This window comes from Gouania willdenowi, chromosome 5 (genome assembly GCF_900634775.1).
Source record: "Gouania willdenowi chromosome 5, fGouWil2.1, whole genome shotgun sequence".
Classification (NCBI taxonomy): Eukaryota; Metazoa; Chordata; class Actinopteri; order Blenniiformes; family Gobiesocidae; genus Gouania; species Gouania willdenowi.
In genome coordinates this window covers 16,342,041-16,359,676 of record NC_041048.1, presented here as the reverse complement: position 1 = coordinate 16,359,676, position 17,636 = coordinate 16,342,041, and the positions used below count along the sequence as shown (strand labels likewise).

At 37.3% G+C, this 17,636-nt stretch overlaps 1 protein-coding gene across 4 annotated transcripts in view; it reads left to right on the top strand.

Moving 5' to 3' along the window:
* LOC114462898 (SLIT-ROBO Rho GTPase-activating protein 3-like) overlaps window positions 1-17,636 on the top strand; it is a 55,124-nt gene that overhangs the window by 10,418 nt on the left and 27,070 nt on the right. For all 4 annotated transcript variants that reach the window (XR_003674044.1, XM_028445985.1, XM_028445984.1 and 1 more), the window contains exons 2-5: window positions 2,389-2,584; window positions 10,137-10,299; window positions 13,448-13,510; window positions 17,426-17,617. Coding sequence is in view for 3 of the 4 variants with exons in the window: in XM_028445985.1 (XP_028301786.1) it covers window positions 2,389-2,584; window positions 10,137-10,299; window positions 13,448-13,510; window positions 17,426-17,617 (614 nt within the window). In the remaining variant the exon portion in view is untranslated. The remainder of the gene's footprint in view (window positions 1-2,388; window positions 2,585-10,136; window positions 10,300-13,447; window positions 13,511-17,425; window positions 17,618-17,636) is intronic.

The following is a 17,636-nucleotide window of genomic DNA, read 5'->3' as shown; positions in this document are numbered from 1 at the left end:
AACCCACATTTTGCCGTGCACTGTTTTACAATGCAAACAAATATGGAGTGTTCTTCATATTAATATTTTAGATTGAGTTTTACGTGCACGTCTACAGAACTATTTCTGGCCTCTTTGTAACCATGTGTTACTCTGGAAAAGATTGAATCATTCATCAAGTGCACTGCATTGCACAAATCCATAGAGGCAACACTTCAAAGCATGGGAGCAAATTCAAATATTACTTAATGTTCAACATAAAACCCAACAAATCCAATGAGTAGGTTTACTTTACTTAATATGTTTCTTATATTTTGCAGTTTAAATACACTAAGTGTTTGTTTGGTTTTTGTCCAATGGTGTTTATCTCATTTACATCCATCATTAGTACCTCTGCAATGCTGTTTGCTGCATATTTTAAAGGCAGAGCACATTGCCCTTGTCCTTGACCATTATGCTAAACAGACTGACTGTTGTGACTGTCAGAACAGGGAACTGGCCCGCTCTCACTGAAATGCCTCCAGAGGCATGTAACCAGGCAACTGTGGGGGACACAAGGGGAACATGTCCTGATAACAAGACTTGATATTTACCCCCTCCTCTCACTCATTCATGTTTTCACTCACATAATCCCAAACATTGTGGGAGACAACCTTTATTCGGGATACAGGAACAGCATTTAGAGGTGTACAAAATGACACCTTATTTGATTGGGAAATCTTCTCCATTGACACAATCGCACTTGATTCTTTTTCCACTGCTTAGGAATCATAATGCATGGTTGTCATGGCCTGTCATAAAAGGGAATTTCAGACATTTCAATGTTGCACAACTGCTTCTTTATTCTGAGAGAATCTTTGTTTGACTCGCACGTAATTGTAGGATCTAAAAATATCTCTGGTTAGCATTGTGTGTGACAAACTATGTGCTTTGGATATGGTGTGTTCAGATTGGGAAAAATGGAATTTGGGTGTGCTGCGATAAAAAAAAAAAAAGATGATTAAAGTTGGAGTTGCTTCTAGCTTGTTTGATCACTCAACTAAACGTGGGTATTTTACTGTGAGCATTAGTAATTGTTCAAATATATCATATTATTTAATTCTGGGCTGTCATCTGTCAAATTTTTCACATACTTTAGATGCAATAGAAAATATAATAATGTATTAATATTATATATTGCAATAAATCTAACCAAATTACAGTGCAATAATCTATAACTTATCACAAACCAAGTGCAATAACACTGATCCTGTGCACTTTATCACTGCTTGTATGCGCCTATGGTGTGAATGACGATAAATTCTATCTATCTATCTATCTATCTATCTATCTATCTATCTATCTATCTATCTATCTATCTATCTATCTATCTATCTATCTATCTATCATTTTCCACTCTAAGCATTTTTATTGGATATTGTAATAGTCATATACTAGGGATGTCCTGATACAACTTTTTCATTTCCGATATACTGATATTGCAGCCTTGCTTATCAGCCGATGCCGATATTGATCCGATACGATATTAGCATGAATCATACATACTTTTATTACTTTTTTATCATCAGAAAACAATAGTCAGCAACAGTAGGTATGAGAAAAACTGACCCATTTATTATTAACCAATTGGTTACATAAATGTCAACCTTCAACATAAGATCTACAGTATTCTACAATTGAATAAAATAAATAAAGAATGAATTGCAAAAAAATAAACTAAATCGGAAATTTGAATCCGATATTCGTTTTCAGGCTGATATCGGACCGATATCGATATCAGATCGGGACACACCTATCATATACTGTATTTTGCTAAAGTTAAAAATAAAAAAGGCCCTTCAAATACACTTCAATTATTGCTTTCTGATTTTCTTTGTAGGCAGACCATGAGCAGTAAGAAATGCCCTGATTTAGAACACAAACAGGGGCAGCATTCTTTTCAACCCAAAGAAGGCTTTTGAATTTTAAGGAATAGCTAGTGTGCTGGCTCACACAGCAGCACATTACATTTTGAGAAGCTGACCTATTTTTATATTTTCCGTGCTGTCTGCTGCAATCATCAGACATGCATCTCACATGCACGTTGCTATCCCAGCATTTAGACACCCCCACACTTGCTCCTTTCCACTGCATGTATAACAAGGACATGCATGTGAAGACAAACAGACTTTGACAATGTGGTTTATCCAATGATGATGACTTTGTTCTTTTTTTTGGTTGTGCTTGGAGATGTCCTTATAAATTTATTTTCTAATGTTTTTTTTTTTCCAATGTCCTGTGAAAGACAGTTGTTATAATACTGACCTGCTGCATTTTTTGGCAGGCGAAATAAAGCCCCAGTGTGTAAGCTGCTCCCCCCAGTGAGGCCCCCCGTTTTAATCTAGACACTCTTTCTCTTTTGATGTGCAGAGATCCGTAACCAGCTGGTGGAGCAGTTCCGTTGTCTGGAGCAGCAGTCCGACTCCAGGTTGCAGCTGCTGCAGGACCTGCAGGAGTTCTTCCGGCGTAAGGCTGAGCTCCAGCTGGAGTACTCTAGAGGCCTGGACAAGCTGGCCGAGCGCTACTCCTCCAAGATCCGCACCTCAAGAGAGCACCACTACTTCAAGTGAGTCCCGTTGAAGCATGATCAGCAGTAGCGTGTGGCGCGTCTTCGCCTGTTGTGTTCAATGAGTGAAAATAAACAAAAAGAGAAAGTAGTGAGTTTAGCAACAAAGAAGGAAAAGAATAGAAACCCCCAGAAATGAAGCCATGGAGAGCACCAAGGAGGCCTCAGGCTGATGTTTCTCCCAACTAGGTCATACGACTTACCCCCCCCCCCCCCCCCCCCCCCCCCTCACACACACACACACACACCCTCCCACTGCCCCCTTCAGTGTCTGGCTTTTGATTTTTGTTTTCCAACAAATTTATTTGAAGTTTTCTACCAAAAATACAACTAAAAAACAATAGTGTAAAACATGGCCTGCAGCCTGTGGGGAAGCTGCTGCAGATCAACTCTCTGACTTTCACTGACGTTTACTTGTATACTGTATATGTATATATCCATCCTTTATACTTTATATTTATTATTATTATAGTGTTTCTTGTTTGTTTTATGTTCTTTGCACCTTCCACCAAGTCGCATTCCTTGTATTGTTTTTAAACTGTACTTGGCGATTAAAGCTTTTCTGATTCTAATTCTGACCATTGGTTTTTGATGCATGTGTACATTGATTAATAATTCCCCTGGCCATAAACAAAAAGAATGGGATAATTAATCTCTCTAACCTCTAATTGCTGTGTGTCAAACAATTTAAATTCGAAAGTTTTGACAAAAAATGTAAGTAAAGTTCTTTGAGTTCAAAATGAAATTTTTTTTGCATTGTGTCGCATTCGAAAAGCTCAAATCTCCCCTAAAAGTGAGAGAGGACAGACTTTGTAATTGATTCACACAGTTGTACGACCATTCATGTGACCTGGCTGTTTCAGTCAGCCGTGACAAACGCGTTGGTTTATTCAGGAGAGATCTTCCCATCTCTCTTTCAGCCTCTGCGGGCAATTGGACAGAAAGCGTAATTGTGCCGGAGAGCTCCCATCACTGGGACAATGATAAATGGAGCATTCCCTGGAAGGGAGACCCCTGCAAATAACTCACATTTCATGACTTCTCCCTATACCCCACTGTTCCAGATTCTTCTCCCGTCACTTTGAATGATCATTATTAATACCTTGTGAACCTACATTTAGAATACTTTACATAGTTCTGGGCATACATTTACTCAGTTATTTTTATCATGAATAAAGCGCAATTGCATGGACTCTGTAGAGTTTTCACTGCAGATCATTTAAATCTCTTTATTACTTGGCCTTCAGATCTTGCATTACCTGAAATAATATAAAATGATTACTTCATGAAACCAAACGTAGGAAATAATAAATTGAGAAAACATTAAGTTTAATTAGATAAAAGCATATTATAAGTATGCCTTTGCTTGTTTTTAAATTAAGAAAAATCAAGAAACTGACTAACAAAAAAAAGAAAACACCAACTCTTGACTCAAAGTGTCGCCAAAGAGGTTTTGTTATTGGTGGCGCGTATTCATTTTTTGTTTGTTTGTTGTTTGTGAACTTTCTAACTCAAAATATAATAAAGTGATTTAGATTACATTCTCAAGAAATATCGGAAATGGAATAAGGAACAAGTGAATACATATTGGAGGGCATTCGAATCAATATACTGATTCTGGATCAGTTTAATAAATTAATGATTCCCTATGTTCAGCTCAAGGGCCGATGAAAATAGTAAAAAAACTATTTTTTTGGATTTCAAGAGCCTGTCACTCAAGAACAAATGCATATATTTGACAAATTATGAGTGATTTGAACAGTATATGTTAGTGTTGGGGTGGTCAAGACCGGTCTTGGTCTCAAGACCAAATTTTAAAGGTCTTGGTCTTGTCTCGGTCTCTGAAGCATTTTGACTCGGTCTTGTCTTGGACTCGGGCTGCCCGGACTCGGGATTTTCCGTCAAGACCGTTCGAGACCAGCACTAATTCCTGCTATTTTTAACCTTTTTTATAATGTGATAATAACACGGAGAAGAACGGGATAAAACAATCCTTTATTCATTATTTAATCCACCCCGTATAATGACCACAACCTTCCTTAATGTGACTGTGTGTGTGGCTGCGGTGTCAGTTTGGACCGCGGAGCAGAAGGGAGATATGAACTAATCACCGGTAAAAATCCCAGTAAAACTCCAGAAAACAATCACCATGAATAAATATCATCTCCCTGGTAAAGACAGTAGCTCTAACAACTGGTAAAATGATAAACTGATAATATTACAGTCTGTGAAGGCTGGATAGAGGACGCACTTACTCTGCTTCTGGGTCCTAGTGCCAGCCGAGCGGTAAAGCCTGTTCCTTTTACCGTGTTTACTGAGGTCCGTGTGTGTTTAATAAGTCCGTGTGTGTTTAATAAGTCCTTGTGTGTCCGTTTGAAAGTCTGCATGTTTATGCATCTGTCCATCCACTCTTTTCATTATATCCATGTCTTTTAAGGCTTTATTACATAATATCGGCTGTAGTCTGGGCCGCCGCCATCTTGGATTATGTCGTCACCAGCGCGTCATCGCCGCGCATCACAGAATGAGTCAAATAACTGTAAAGAGGTCTTATATTAATCTATTATCTTTTAAAGTGGTGTTTTTTTTTGTGTCTTTAGACTCCAATTACATGTATGTATACAATATGTTCCCCACAATATAAACAGGTTCACAATATAATTATTTTTTATAGTTTCTGTTTCCAGAATAATAATAATAATTCTCAACAAGAACAATTGATTAATTTGTCACACGACTGTTCCAGGGGTTGAGTTTGTTTTATTTAGTTTCACATCTACCTGTAGCTCTATGTTTTTTACACTGATGACAACTTGTTTGTAGTTTTATTTCAGAAAGTTTCACTTTTACAGTTACAGCTGGAAACCTTTGTTAATTGAATATAATAGTTACATTACAGCAACCAAATTAAACTATATCAACTAAGTGAATTAATAAAAATAACCTGTGTAAAGGCTTTTTCAAACTAAAAAATTATCTTGTGAAATCTGTGACCTGTTAAACCTGAACAACTGAAAGAATCAGAATCAAGAATCATTATTTCTTGGCAGAAATGCTTTTAAACACTTGCTGTACATTCAGCTGACATAAAAATCTTGTTTTCAAATATGTAGAATAATTGTGAATTTATCAGTAGCAGTAGTAGTTTTAATATTTTAGTTAATTTTTTGCAGGCACCTTTTTTGTCCGTCAAATGTATTTAAAATAAACTAAAATTAAAGAGAGATGTTATTTAACTGTTGAACCTTGTCATAATTTTATTTATTTATATATTTTTTTAAATTGAAAAAAAAATGTTTATGGTCTTGGTCTTGGTCTTGGTCTCGGCTTGTCTCGGTCTTGGTCTTGACTCGGTCTCGGCTCCCGAAAGTCTTGGTCTTGTCTTGGTCTCGGTGCATTCTGGTCTCGGGCAAGTCTTGGTCTCGGATAGTGCGGTCTTGAACACAACACTAGTATATGTAGAAACAATTACAGGGAGAACAAACCTTTTTCCAATTTTGAGGGGCTGGAATGTCCACCAGATAGGATGTATAGCAGATATTTTTGTATATTCTAAGAAAGTAGGTGGAGCTGTTACGAGACCAAATTTCCGTTTCGTGGTGTAGTTCCTGAGATATTGGAAGCTGAAAATGGAAGAAAAATAATGACACAAAAAGTGTTAATTCAATCAAACTAAAAATGTACAGTATGCCTATTGAATAGTCACAGAACAATTGGTGTAAATTCAGATTTTTTTTTTGACCAAAGTGCGTGAGGCATTTGTTGAAATGACATGGAATGACCCTTGTGTTTCTTACCAAATATCCATCCATCCATTTTCCAAACTGCTTGCTCCTTTTCAGGGTTGCGGGTATCTGCTTGTGCCTATCTTCCTCTTATTAATCAGTGAACAAAAAAGTTTCAGGTTTGCTCGTTATTCAAAATTTCACCCGGAATCACACATTCAGAACCATATTCTGACCTTGTCCTTGGGTTTGCTGTTTAACACCGAGTATGAATACGTCCTTGTTTTCATATCTCACACTTGTTGATGTAAAATGATAGCTTTCAACAGCATGAGGTCCGAGATGAGATAATGTTTGAGATTTAAAATGTATTCTGTGTGCAAGGAGGGTAAAATGATACAAGCAACAGCTTCTTTTTTTTTTTGCTGACAGACACTCGGACTAGAATTGTTTGATTTATGTGCCCGTCACTGAAAAGGAAACACATTTCACACTTCAAAAAGAAACAAGAAGAAGGGAATATATGACAAGTACAGTATGTGACACAGCACTCTTCACTGAGAACTACAAACTGGAATTTCAATACAAAAATCTAGTTTATTCACAATGGATAAGACACATTTGGCTCCAGATACTTAGTGCAAGTTTAGGGATTAGATTATTGAAGCCGCTTCATCCAAACAACCAGTTGGACTTAAAAATGTGTGTTATCTCAACCTTGAAAGATATAAATGAATACATGTAACAATGGTAGGGAAGAATAGAGATGGTGTGTTTTTTTGGCTGTTTAGTGGTGCATAAATTGGCAGCCTTGACTTTCAGTAATGATTAATGTGAGCGTTTGCTAATATCTATTAGCCCTGAGATTGATTCTCAAGTGTCCAAGGTGTTGTTCACATACACTAATAGCGTTAACAAGATAGATTTCAGATGGACGGAACAAACTGTCATTTTCAAAATTAATTGTTTGTATCACAAACATTCATTTACAGCAAAGCTTATTGATGGCAACTATCCAAAAACAATTTGTGTCACAATCCCATTGAGCACATTTTCTTTCTTTTTTTTACCATCAGGATGTTTTAGCGTGCAGCACTTAGTGGGAGTAAACAAAACATTGCAGTGGATGTTTGCTTACTGTGGTGGCAGGTTTTAACAGACGTATTAAATATTTTTTAAAAGCATCTTACACACGCCTGAACACAAACTCAGAATACAACAGACATTCAAACTAATCTCATAGAAACAACGTACTGTATTAGTACAAAAGAAAAGTTTATAACAAATGTATATGGGTGTTTCTAGCTATATGCAAACTATGCAATTGTATAGGGCCACATGAGCCACTCGGGGGCCCCAAAGCTGAGTCCTCAGTCTGGGGAGAATATGCTAAAAATAAATGTAGGATAGAATAATACAAAAAGGTGTGACTTGTGTTTTTAAGGCAGAATTAAGCCAAAATTGTTAGGGGTATTATGGCAAGGATTTATGATGCGTTCATACCGAATGCATCTTCTGCGGCACCGGACGCATCTGCCGTGCGAAACGTTCCGCAGGATCAAAAAATGTCCCCATTCTCTTCATACGCACAGCGAAGCCCCGCCCACCAGCGACACATCCAACTCGGTGAGTTTCACTGCCTGCTGAAGCAAGGAGCTGCGCTCCTTTTTCTCTTCTCACAAACATAAACCACCAGGGAAAAAAGCTGGTTTGATTAGCAGCTAATGCTATCCTAGCTCAGTGATGACTTTCAAAGATGAAAACTACAGAGAGAACTTTTATCTGCTACTACCACCTCCTCGCTGATTCTCCTCCACGCCATATCCTTCCTAGTCCGGTCCCGGTTATAAAGGCCGTGTCATACAGCTCCAGGTGGTCACACACAGCTTCTACTCCATGGTTAAATGGGTGAACAGACCGGTGTCCGTGTCATCATCAACAAAGACTCTGATTGGCTTTCGTCATGTGAAGCGGTCGCAGGAGTTCAAAATTTTCAACTCTGCGGATATGTGTAAAATCGCACGGCCAATGCACTTGACGTGCAGATCGAACAGCACTGCCACACAGGAAAGATTTTGCATCTGGGACGCATCAATCCATTGACTTTGTTTGTAATCTGGACGTACGGACATTTTTTGATGAATCCGGTACATGTGAACACAGCATTACAGGTCATTTAGCAGTTTGTGGACCATTTAAAACGGGGTGTCAAACTCACGCCTTATGGTTTTCACTTCTACTTATACATGAAATAGAATGTATGTAAGAAACTGTCAATATCCAAGCAATAACTGATAGATATCAGTCCCAAACAGGACTGTGACCAATTTCTATTTAATTAAGGGAAATATTATGTAATGATTTAAGGGACAATTGAAGGATTTTGTAAGAATAATATTTAGTTTTTTCAACAGTTCAACATTAAAATGACTGCAGTCATGCGGTATAAGCACTGGGGAAACTGTGAGCCCCTGCAAATATTGTTGAGTTTCATTTACACAATGATTCATGTTTTCCCTGTCATCTTTACGTTCTCCTGCGGGCCAAATTGGACGCTCTAAAGGGCCAAATCCTGGGCCTTAAGTTTGACACGTGTTTTAAAAGATCAGGAATCTCTTCATGATGTTATACAATCTGGGCCCCCCCAAACTCTGAAAAGCATCTTGCATAGGGATCCAACAAAACTAGAAATGGCTCTGCAAATATAATTCATCTGAAATCTATACCTATATTTTGAAAGGATGTTTTAACACAAATCATAAAATTAACTCCTGCTAACATGACGTACAACAATATTCACAGTAACTCGATATTATTGTTTTGATAATAAAATTTGCCCCCCTTCATCCAAAACTTGCACGTTAGTGACTTGGTCAACTCTCAACTTCCCTCTGTGTAAGGCTGTGTAATCTCTTCTGCACACTAGAAAGAAAAAGAAAATATGGAGAAAAGGCGACACAAAAGCTTTGATGTACTGTTAATCAAACACACATGGTGCATGGCGCTGTAGTGCAGCCGGCATTCCTCATGCCTTATATATGTGTGTGTGTGTGTGTGTGTGTGTGTGTGTGTGTGTGTGTGTGCTTGTGAGTGTTTAGTTGTTTCAATTCCATTCTGAGGCCTGAAACTGGAGAGCCTTATAAAGCTCACAGTGCTGGGCCACACACATTATACTTACACGGTACACAGTAAATGGGCTCTGCTTACAATATTTTTCCACGTCAATATTGATAGAGGCTACAAACCTAGGGGAAACACAGATCTATGAAAATGCTTTGAAATATTACATTATTTCTATAGATAAGGAATAAAAATCAGGGGATAGAGTTTTGTGCAAAGAGATCCACGCAGTTCTTATATGTTTTGGGTGTGATTAGCCTATCTCCAGCTATCCACACGTGCCAGGCAATGGCACACCCTGGAAAAGGCACCAGTCCGTCCCAGAGCATGCTGTCATTTTCTTTCTAAATAATTACATGCTCAAAAGGATTGTTCTCGGTGCCAATTTTTAATTTTTTATTTTACCTCAAGTAGGTCAGCATGGGACACTTGTGTCTTTTCCATGAAGTGAGCTGGGATAGGCCTCAACAGATCAAGTGTGCGTTCACTCATTCATTCCATCATGATGCTCTCTAGATTGTTTTTGATTGTATTCTGAGAAAATTGTTGTAGTTAGACAAAGGGGGTGCTTGGATTCAGAAAAAAGAGAAAGGGGGTACTTGAGCCAAACAAGTTTGAGAGCCACTGGTATGAATCAAATACAGAATGGAATGAATGAAAGACTGAATAATTAATCTACTCTACGTCTGTTTTCTCCATTATTTCAGAAAAGACCAAAATCTTCTGTCGACTGTTAACTGTTGGTATTTGGTCTTGGAGCAGACCAGACGGGAAAGCAGGGACCACGCCACTCTCAGTGACATCTACAACAACAACGTCATTGTCCGTCTGGCACACGTGGGCGAGGATGTCATGAGACTTTTTAAAAAGGTCAGTATATGCGTTAACTGAGTGAGGGCGTATTATGAGGGTTACTAACACACACGCTCACGGAACTCATCTGCTCAAATCTGGTGACTAAAGCTTCCAGCTGCTGCAAGTTCATGCCCGATCAACTCTAACATGTAAAAACGTGTTAAATGTAGGACATGGATAGGTCAGAAAGGCATGCATTTTGGACCAAATCATCATCATCATTTGAAAACCAACCTTATACCTTAATCCAAATGGTTTTTACTTTTTACTATCTGCGCATGTGATCTAAATGGTCTACACGGTAAACGCCACATATTTACTGAGAAACTTTTGCACTGTTGCTAATCATTTGGTCAAATGTGAAAGGTTGGTCATAAATTGAGTTCACAACTTTTCATTTCTACCAGCAAGTTGCTTAGAAGCCATTATACGGGTGCACCAGTCCAATATATATAAAAAGATTTCATGAAAGGCAACTTTTGCTCATGTCACACTCCAGTATTACACACACTGCGCCATGGAATGAGGCTGTTACACAATGTGCTTTTTCATTGAGGTTTTAGCAGCAAGCTAGCCAATGCTCAATGTGGAGCCCCCAATTTTCTGTCCTTAAATCCATTTTCAAGTTTACCCATTTGCGTGTCACCTCCGTGTCAGTTTACACGTTTTCCATTTCAGTTTTATTGCCTTTCCCTAATCATCATTATAAGCCATTAAGTTTCCCAAAATTCTGCAGAACATGCTTAATATGGTTAATGGTTAACTGTTAATAATTTCATATTTATAAACAGCAGAAATGTGCAGAAACAAGCACACGCTGAGATCTCGCGAGATTTGACATTCAGTTGTTTAAAAGCTTGCGTCAGACCATATACCATAGAATTGTGTTCTTATGTCCCAAAACAAAAAAAGTAATAAAGAGTTTAGTCTGTCATGGTTAAATATGTCATATTGTGTCACATTACACCAGTTTCTAACCCACACGTTTACAAAGACAATTCTTTGTAAAGGCGAAGTATTTTTGCAAAACATGGATGGTAGGGTATGTTCAGTGTCAGATTTCAATTTCCACATGATTTTATTTTTTAAAAAAAGTCTAAAGAAATATCATTTGTAATTTGAGAAAATATCATTTAATTTGTGATGCATTTCTCAACTGATAATAACGTTGCAGTTGCAGCACACACTTGATGGTAATTGAGGACATGTAGTGGAGTCAACTGTGGCCTTTAAGAGAGTTCAAATGTAATGATTGTCACTTCTCAAGGACCCATTGTTAGTTTGCACTTTACCTTATGGTGAGCATTATACCTTAGCACAAAGATTGGATTGGTTAGAGTAAGGGTCACTTCACATTCTAAAAGGATTTGCAGAGTCGTTCTTCTTCAGTCGTCGTTGTGGATCACCTGATTCATCATGGGGCTCTTATTTCCTGTGATGGAGCTAAAACTGTGACCGCGCTCCCCCAAAGCAATGCTCTTCCTCTATCACACTGTTCTGTTTTTGTCTGTCTGCACGTTCACTCTGGTGATTGTTTTAGATCTTTTTTCTGGTGCAGAGTAATGATTACATTTCAATGCCTACTAACAATGTTCATACAGAAAATGACTCCTTTTTAAGGATGTTCATGCAGCAAATTAATACATGCGTATAATTTAATCTGTTAAAAAATGATTACTGGTTAAAAATATATATTAAAATGTTTCAATGCTAGTCTTTTTCAAAATCAAACACAACCGTATTCTTTGCTTTCATTTTCTCAAATATAAATCTAGTTCAAATAAAATGCAGTATAAATAAAGAAGAAAGAGGAAAAAAACAAGAAAATACAGTATAAAAATATCTGAGCTGGTTTATCTTGTCACTTTGTGCACTGATCCTGGCTACTCTGTATTTGTTACGAAGTGTAACAAACTTGATCAAAAACTAATTATAAAAAAAATTATTTGGGGTCACCAGACATTTGTGATCACTGTTCTAGTCCAGTGATTCTCAACTGGTGTGTTGTGACCCAAAAGTGGGTCGCGGGCCTGTCCTGGGTGGGTCATGGAAAGCTGGCCAAAAAAAATTAAAAAAAATACTCAACATCTGTCATGTTAGACTTGTCTTATATTCTGAAAGAAACTTTTCTTTTGACAGGCATGCTGTGAAAAGCATGTTGCACAGCAAAATATATAGATTTATGTTTAAAAAAGATTATATATAGGGACGTATCGATTAATCGCAAGGCAGTTAAAAATCGATTCATAGATTGATGCTCTGAAAATTAAAACGCAGTACTTTATACTATATATCCTTCTCGTCTAAAAGTGTAGGCGGCGGGCGGAATCTGCTACTACTTTCTTTCTGGCAGCCGTCTACTCTTAAACATGTTAATAAATGATTCTTTACCCCTTTAGCACTGAAAGAATATCTGTAATATTACGTAAATATCTGTCTGCTGGCATAGCTTCTCTTCTTCACTGCAAGAATATCTGCATGCCAACCGACCACTGGGTTACCAGTCCAAACAAATATCTGATGTAAATACACTGCAGACTGTTTGTTTTTTAAAAATCCAATTGTTAAGACACAAAATACATTTTCAGTAGCACTTTTAAAAAGAAAAAGAACTAATATGTAGTTTTGCATTGTTTACTATAGAACCAGAATTTAAATTAATAGGCTTCTTCTTCATTTGAGTTATTCCTTTATTTATTTCATTCAAGATTTATTTTTAGTTAAATTGCATTGTTTTAAATAGTTTTTCAAGGAATTCTTTTGACAATGAAAAATAAAAGGAAAATAGTACAATATTTTCTATTTTTTCCCCCCAAAAAATAAAGGAATATTTGTCTACAGTCCCATTTTGTAAAATAAATCGTGAGCGAATCGTATCGTGAATCCAGTATCGTGAATTGAATCGTTTCGGGAGTTGAGTGAATCGTTACATCCCTAATTATATGTCCGTGTTTTCAACAGCTATCTTTGAAAAAAAAATGATAATAATTTGGTTGATTGAATTCCAAAAAAAAGAAGTGGGTCGCGATTTGATGACCAAGGCAAAATGTGGTTCCCAGACGGGTTGAGAACCCCTGTTCTAGTCTATCTCTAACCAGTTTCATTTTATGGTTTCATGTGTGTAACCATGTTTATCATCATTGCCTTTTTTTCTCTCTTTCAGAGTAAAGATATTGGGGTGCAGATGCATGAGGAGTTAGTAAAAGTCACAACTGAGCTGTACACGGTGAGTTAAAGCAACATCCTTACTCTGTGTTGTCCGTGCCATGACGATAATTCAACTCTGCCTTTCCTCAGTCATGTTAATCATGCTGTCTGACTTTTTTTTTTTTTTTAATCCACACCTGATCCCATAAAGCAGCTGGCCTGACACTGCACCACACTAATGTGCTTTATCAGCACAGCAGCCTTATGACAGCTTCTTTTTTTTTTCTTCTTCTGAGGTCGTGAAAGGAGAGAATTAGCATTCTTCCTCCCTCAGTGAGTTTCTACCTCATTTGAAGGAGAGGGCGTTCTTTCCCCCAAGCTGTGCTTCTAGCTGACTCAGCAGCTCATGCTGCAGAGGTGCACCATGCTCACAGCAGACAGGAGATTCTGTCATATTTTAGGATAACTTCTCTTTGATTGTTTTACCCAGCGCTCCGATTTGCCACATGTTGATGTTGAACACTCAGTTCTGGTCTGAAGTGTGTTAATCTGCTGCATGTTGGAGTCTGAACACTGAACAGAACCCATTGCTTTGTCACTGATTAATCTGATACTGTATATACTGTATGTTAAAGCTGCTGGAGGTGTTATTTGTTTTTGTCAGATAAAGACATAGTCTGTGTTTGAAATCGCACACTAACGTACTACACACTCCATTAGTATATAGTGTCTACCATATACTGGTAGACACTATATACCGATATATGGACTTTTAAGATCGACCATCGGCCAATTTTTTAATTTTTTTTTCTTTAGCACTTTAGTGTAGCCATTAAAAGAAAAAAGAAAGAACATAAAATAACATCAATTTGGATGTATGAATATACAACAACAAAAAAAAGTAATAATAATAATAGCATGTGCATGGGAGAGGTAGAAGCCAATAGGCTTACAAATAAAAAGCCAACATAGGATAAGGATATACAGTAATATAATAGTGCCTGATCAAATATCCTTATCCTATTATATCCTTAATAGGATAAGGATATTTGATCAGGCACACGTTTGGTCAGCTGCAGCCACAGTTTGACTGATAGAAGGACCCCACATTTACAGTATATCATATCAGTGTTTCAATTGTCTTTCTTAATCAATGTGCTTTAAAAATATATATATATTGGCCTCAAATATCGGCTGCTAAAATTGGCTTTAGACATCAGCTATCGGCTGAGTTAAAAATAAAAAAATAGGTATCTGCATCGGCCTTTAAAAATCCCATATCGGTCGACCTTTTTGAGCAATTTCCCCCTTGGATGAATAAAGGAATTTTGATTATGATTCTGACCTCTACTATATACTATTAGTATAGTTAGGAGAATTAGGATGATGAGCATTCCCACTGAATTATACTTACAAGTTTCCCAAGATGCATTTTGAACCTACAATGTTACAAAGCTGAAGCACACTGAGATTAAATATTTCTGTTAATTCACCACCTTTAAAAGTTCTAAAAAAAACATTTTAAGCGAGAAAGTGACCAATTTGAATATCAACATGTGGTCGTTTGATCCGTAAAACTCGAGGGAAAACACATTTAATGCCGACATTTTGGACATTTTCGGAGACCTGCCATTGTGCTACTGACTTCATAATGAGCGCTATTTACAAAAGGGTTAAAAATGAATGAAAGACAAGAAGAGATGCTTTTATTTTGAAAAGGCAGTATTTAGGACAATTTTACTTTCCACTCGCAATGCATCATGGGCAGTTGAGTATGAATAGTGTGCCCACCATGCATACTTCAAAGATGTCCCGATAATGTATACATCCGGGTATTTTTTTGCGTACTCAATCTTTCTATACTATCTAATTGGAACGCACAACGTACTCATTTTGACGTCAGACTTAGTATGAGTAGTACGTTAGTATGCGATTTCTACCACAGCCACCGTGTAGGGCTCATAGATAAATCAAAGATCATTTGCTTAGTAAAAGAAGTAGAAGGTTGAAATTAACGCTCAAAATTTTGTTTTTGTCTCCACTCTGGTGTTGATATTGTAGTAAAAGTTGCGCGCATCACATTGTGGGAACAGGAGTCCCATAGACAGATGCATAGAAGTGTTTTTACTTCATTCTTACTGCGACTTGTTTGAATCGTGCTGAAACCAAAGCAGAACATCACAACCAGAACCAAATCATAAATACTGACAGGTTAAAACCATTGGAGATGTTCTCTCTTGTAGCTGAATACAGCACTATACGGCACACATTACTGCTCTGATAAAATTGATTTTCTTTCCCCTTCTCCTTGATTCATGCATTATTAAAGACATACTGTATCTGCAGTTACCACACACACACACACACACACACACAGAAAGAGAAGCAGTAGTATTTTCAACTTTTCAACGCAGACAGTTAGGTTGTCTATTTACAAATATGTTGCCTTTTTGCGTTGAATAAGATGTTTTCTTTAATTTGGCTCTTGGTCTCGCTGACAAATTTCTGCCAGTTTCGTACCACTATCCAGTTTTCTCTCGTCTCGCTGTCACATTGTAAGCTCCTCTGCTCCCTGCTGATCGATCGCTATGTCCTTTACACATCCATTTGGGTCAGGGTTGCTAGGAAACCAGAACTTGAGACTTGGTTAGGGAGAAACAGATGTGGTGCAGTTGTGCTGTTGATCAAAGTATTAGCGGTTCAAAAATGACTTCAAAAGACATTATAAAGAAAATAAAAGATTAGATCAGATTTTAACCGATAAGAACATTGTATTCGTAGTGCATCTTTGTCAGTGGTGCTCTGTTGACAGCACAACAATATCGATACATAGCAGTGTTACACCCAGTGCCACAATTCTACAAATTTACAACATTTAAACATTGACTCCAATGAGCTGAATTACATCAATAATAATCTCATGAGAACTAAACTAAAAAGCCTTTTCAGTTCAGAGTAGGGATGTAACGATTAATTGTAAGGCAGTTAAAAATCGATTCTTAGGTATCTCGATTGACATCGATACTTTGAAAATTGAATCGCAGTACTTTTTTTAAACAGTAGAGGACGCTAAATATTTATCCCTTTTCTTGTCCAGCAGTGTACCGGCGGGCGGAATCTGCTACTATTTTCTTTCTGGCCGCCTTCTACGCTTACATGTTAATGTTACATGTTAATAAATCATTCCTTACCCCTTTATTTGTAATATTACGTGAATATCTGTAAAAGTCACATTTTTCTATTAGCTCTGTCTGCTAGCATAGCATCTCTTCTTCACTGCTAGATTAGCTGCATGCCAACCGACCACTGGGTTACCAGCGCCATCTGCTGGTCCAAACAAATATCAGTGCAATGACGGTTTTTTTTTTTTTTTTTTTTGAAGTCCAATTGTTAAGGCACAAAATACATTTTCAGTTGCACTTTTAAAAAGAAAAAAGAACTGTTCTGCAGTTTTGCATTGTTTACTATAGAACCAGAATTTAAATTAATAAGCTTCTTCTTCATTTGTATTATTCCTTTATTTATTTCATTCAAGATTTATTTTTAGTTAAATTGCATTGTTATGAATAGTTTATCAAGGGATTCTTTTGACAAGGAAAAATAAAAATAAAATAATACAGTATTTTCTAGTTTTTTTTCCCAAAAAAAAAAGGAATATTTTTCAGTCATCATTTGACTTCAGTCCCATTTTGTAAAACAAATCGTGAGAGAATCGTATCGTGAACCCAGTATCGTGAATCGTATCAGGAGTCGAGTGAATCGTTACATCCCTAGTAAGTAGTAAAGCAGGCTTTACAGCAAGCTAATTTTAGTGCTATTTATGATGCTTCCAACATATTCTGGGCAGTTTGTCGAACAACGCCTAATCAATGCACATTAAAACTAACTGGAAAATGTGGTTTCTTATTTCCTATTAATTCAAGTTGAATACTTTTTTGTTAGACTGAAACAAAGAAAGAAACTGAAACTGACGATTGAAAATGTGCTCTTCCAGGTGATGAAGACGTACCACATGTACCACACTGAGAGTCTCAGTGCTGAGAGCAAGCTTAAAGAGGCCGAGAAACAAGAAGAGAAGCACATTGGCAAGAGTAATGACATTAGCGCTGGCCTTCTGCGTTACGGACATGACGAACGTCCACAGCGGAGGAGTTCTGTGAAGAAGATGGAAAAATTGAAGGAGAAGGTTTGTTTGGAGCTGGAAA